Source organism: Penaeus chinensis, chromosome 16 (genome assembly GCF_019202785.1).
Source record: "Penaeus chinensis breed Huanghai No. 1 chromosome 16, ASM1920278v2, whole genome shotgun sequence".
Lineage (NCBI taxonomy): Eukaryota > Metazoa > Arthropoda > Malacostraca > Decapoda > Penaeidae > Penaeus > Penaeus chinensis.
The window spans coordinates 27,612,598-27,615,410 of NC_061834.1; the positions used below are offsets into that span (position 1 = coordinate 27,612,598).

General features: G+C 33.4%; 1 protein-coding gene across 3 annotated transcripts in view; it reads right to left on the minus strand.

The window, feature by feature from the left end:
* LOC125033525 (type-1 angiotensin II receptor-associated protein-like) overlaps nucleotides 1-2,555 on the minus strand; it is a 16,969-nt gene extending 14,414 nt beyond the window's left edge. For 2 of the 3 annotated variants that reach the window (XM_047625101.1, XM_047625100.1), the window contains exon 1: nucleotides 2,450-2,555. Coding sequence is in view for 1 of the 3 variants with exons in the window: in XM_047625100.1 (XP_047481056.1) it covers nucleotides 2,450-2,488 (39 nt within the window). In the remaining 2 variants the exon portion in view is untranslated. Of the gene's footprint in view, nucleotides 371-2,449 lie in introns of those variants that run through there. The other variant, XM_047625099.1, reaches the window with a different exon arrangement.
* Nucleotides 2,556-2,813: the final 258 nt, after the last annotated feature.

Consider the following 2,813-nt stretch of genomic DNA (forward strand, 5'->3'; position numbering starts at 1 on the left):
CCTACTTGGCAAGATATGTGCCAGAATGTGCTGAGTAGAGATTTCTTTCCCTTTTCAGAAATGCAAACCATGAAGGCCACTGTATTAAGCAACATAAACATGAATTTGTAGACTTTGATGAGGATAGTAACCTAACTTTTGTACCTAACTCTTGGACAGATAAATCAAAGGTTATTAGTGGGCTGTATTCATATATACTGCCCAGCCGTAATAGTTTTTGTCACCAACTATGGTGATAATATTAGTAGTGTCAAACAATTGCCAAAGGCTGATAAAGCTAGTAGTCCTTCCTGGTGATTACTGTCAAGTATTTTTGGTCCCTTTTGTATCATATGCTCTCCCAAACTAAAGAGATGAATATCTTCACTATGATTGGTTTCTGCACTCTAAAACTAGCTTCACTGGGCAGCAATCTTCAGCAATTCCAAATTCCCAATTCCCAATTGCAAGACCAGCACAGAAAGATAAAGAAAAGGTATATTTTGTGCAGATAAAGAGCAAAATCCTGAACAAAGCTGCATGTGTAATTCTGATGAAGATTTAATCAAAATGTACCAACAATATGGCTTGATTTTTCTACATCTGTCACAATGAACTTTGATAAAAACTGCATATAAGATGTAGAAAAAGTTATAAACCCTAATTAAAAACTTGATAGCATATGAGATGTACATATCTGATGCATTTCAATTATATCTTCATCTAATATAACTTTGACACAGACTACATGACATATATAACAGACTTGAGCTGATGATTCACTTGATATCCATGACCTGTCACTTGACTGTCACATAATTGCTACTGTTACCCTGGATAATTTGAAGCTGCCTGACACTATGTTAATTTACTCTTCCAACCCTATACATACTGCTTTCATTATTTTTCTTTTAGATCCACCATGGATTACCTGTGTTCACTGGCAGCAACTAGGAAGCTTTTTTAGTTCATACAGCAATCTTTGGGGTAATTTCTGCCTTTTGGATGGGGTTCACGTGTTTCTATGTTGGAGCTGTGGCTTAGTTTCTGACAGAATTATTCCTGCTTTAAATTTCTAACCAATCTACTAAACTGTACAAAGATTCATAGTGAAAGAGACACAAGATCACATACTGTCCAGTGTACACTCTGTCAGAGGAGAATATGAACGTTGCATAGGGTGGCAACAATTATGCAGGGAACATGGGATCAGGCAGGAATGTCAGGTGATCTTCTGCTCATGTCTGATTTATACATGTTTTGTGATCTCACCAATACATATATTTCCTGATAAAGATATATCGAAAAAAAAAAAAATAATAATAATAAAAAATAAATAAATAAATAAAATAAAATGAAATAAAACTCTTGTGCTGTGATGTATTCATTCCCATTTAAACCCTTTTTTTTTGTTAGTCACAACGAACTCTGTAGTAGGATCCATTATCACTTCCAGACTCTGGAAATAAATAAATGCCAGACTGGTTCAATTTTATTCAGTAACAGTTAAATTTCAACCAGCCATCTTTTATAAGGAAAATAATATATGCAAATGAGAGAGCGAATAAATCTAAAAAACTGGTCTTCTATGTATCTTAAACATAGGCCACAACGATACCTTGATAATAGTATAAAATTTGTTTGTACTATTTGCAAATGCATTAATCAATATAATACTGATTACAATACTGTTTGTACAACAAGTACTGAAGCTTTAATAATAAATTTGATAGGATTATCAGGAATTTTACAAAACACATTTTCATACCTAAGTTGCTTCTGTTCAATTATGATTTAATGCATTTTTATTGTGTACCATTTAGGCAAAAAGTAATCCAGGATTTAGCAGCATAATTGTAATCTGTAATTTTATTGGTGAACTTGGCTCCCTTTCCAGCAGAGTTAGTACAAACATGTTATAAAATATTCTTAATATTTTTGTTCTGCTTTGCTGTGTAAATCATGGTAATTCTTCCCAAAAATGCAGTACGAAGCTAATGCTTACACATTTTATCAATTTTGTCACTTGTCAATGAGCCAAATAACATCATAATACTGGTATTGAACAACAGAGGAACATTCCATTCCAAATAAACAAGGAAGGAACATTCATTTACTGGTTAAAACAGGAAATTTACCTTATTGTTCCATAAAGAGATCTGACTGAAAGGAAGGAGGAGGTAAGGGGGAACATAACATACAATAAGGAGATCGAATTGCAAAATTATAAAATTCTTCACAACAAAAGGACCAGGAAATAACATGCTCTGTAATTAATAAACACAAATCATATTAGTCTTGTATGACAACCTGAGGCAAAATCGAATGAAAAAAAAACAAAAAAAACGCCAATAAATAATAACATGAAATACCAATCACCAGATGACAACTCCTTAAATAAATCACGAATCACTCTATTAACAACTTTCCAATTGGACAACACCACAAACCTATGGCTGTTAACTCATACCTTCAGAGTGATAGACGCGTTGGGTAAGGTAATTTCCATGGTGAAAAAGGTTATCGATCAGACTTTGACAGTTCGTACGACAACAAACACTCGGGGTCGCTTATTCACCTTTACTGACGTGGGGCAGAGACTACGGGGTTATTCTCTTTTTTTTTTGTTTGTGTGAAATCTTATCTTGCGTTGAATGTTTCTTTCTTTTAGTGGGATAGGTTACGGGGTTAATTCTATTATTTTTTTTGTGTGTTATTTTCTCTTTGTATAGTACTATTATATTTCTATTAGACGTGAGGACGGTTACGGGGTTACTAATTTTTTTGTTATGATCTCGTCTTCTTATGCTGTTATATTTCTATTAGATAAGAAT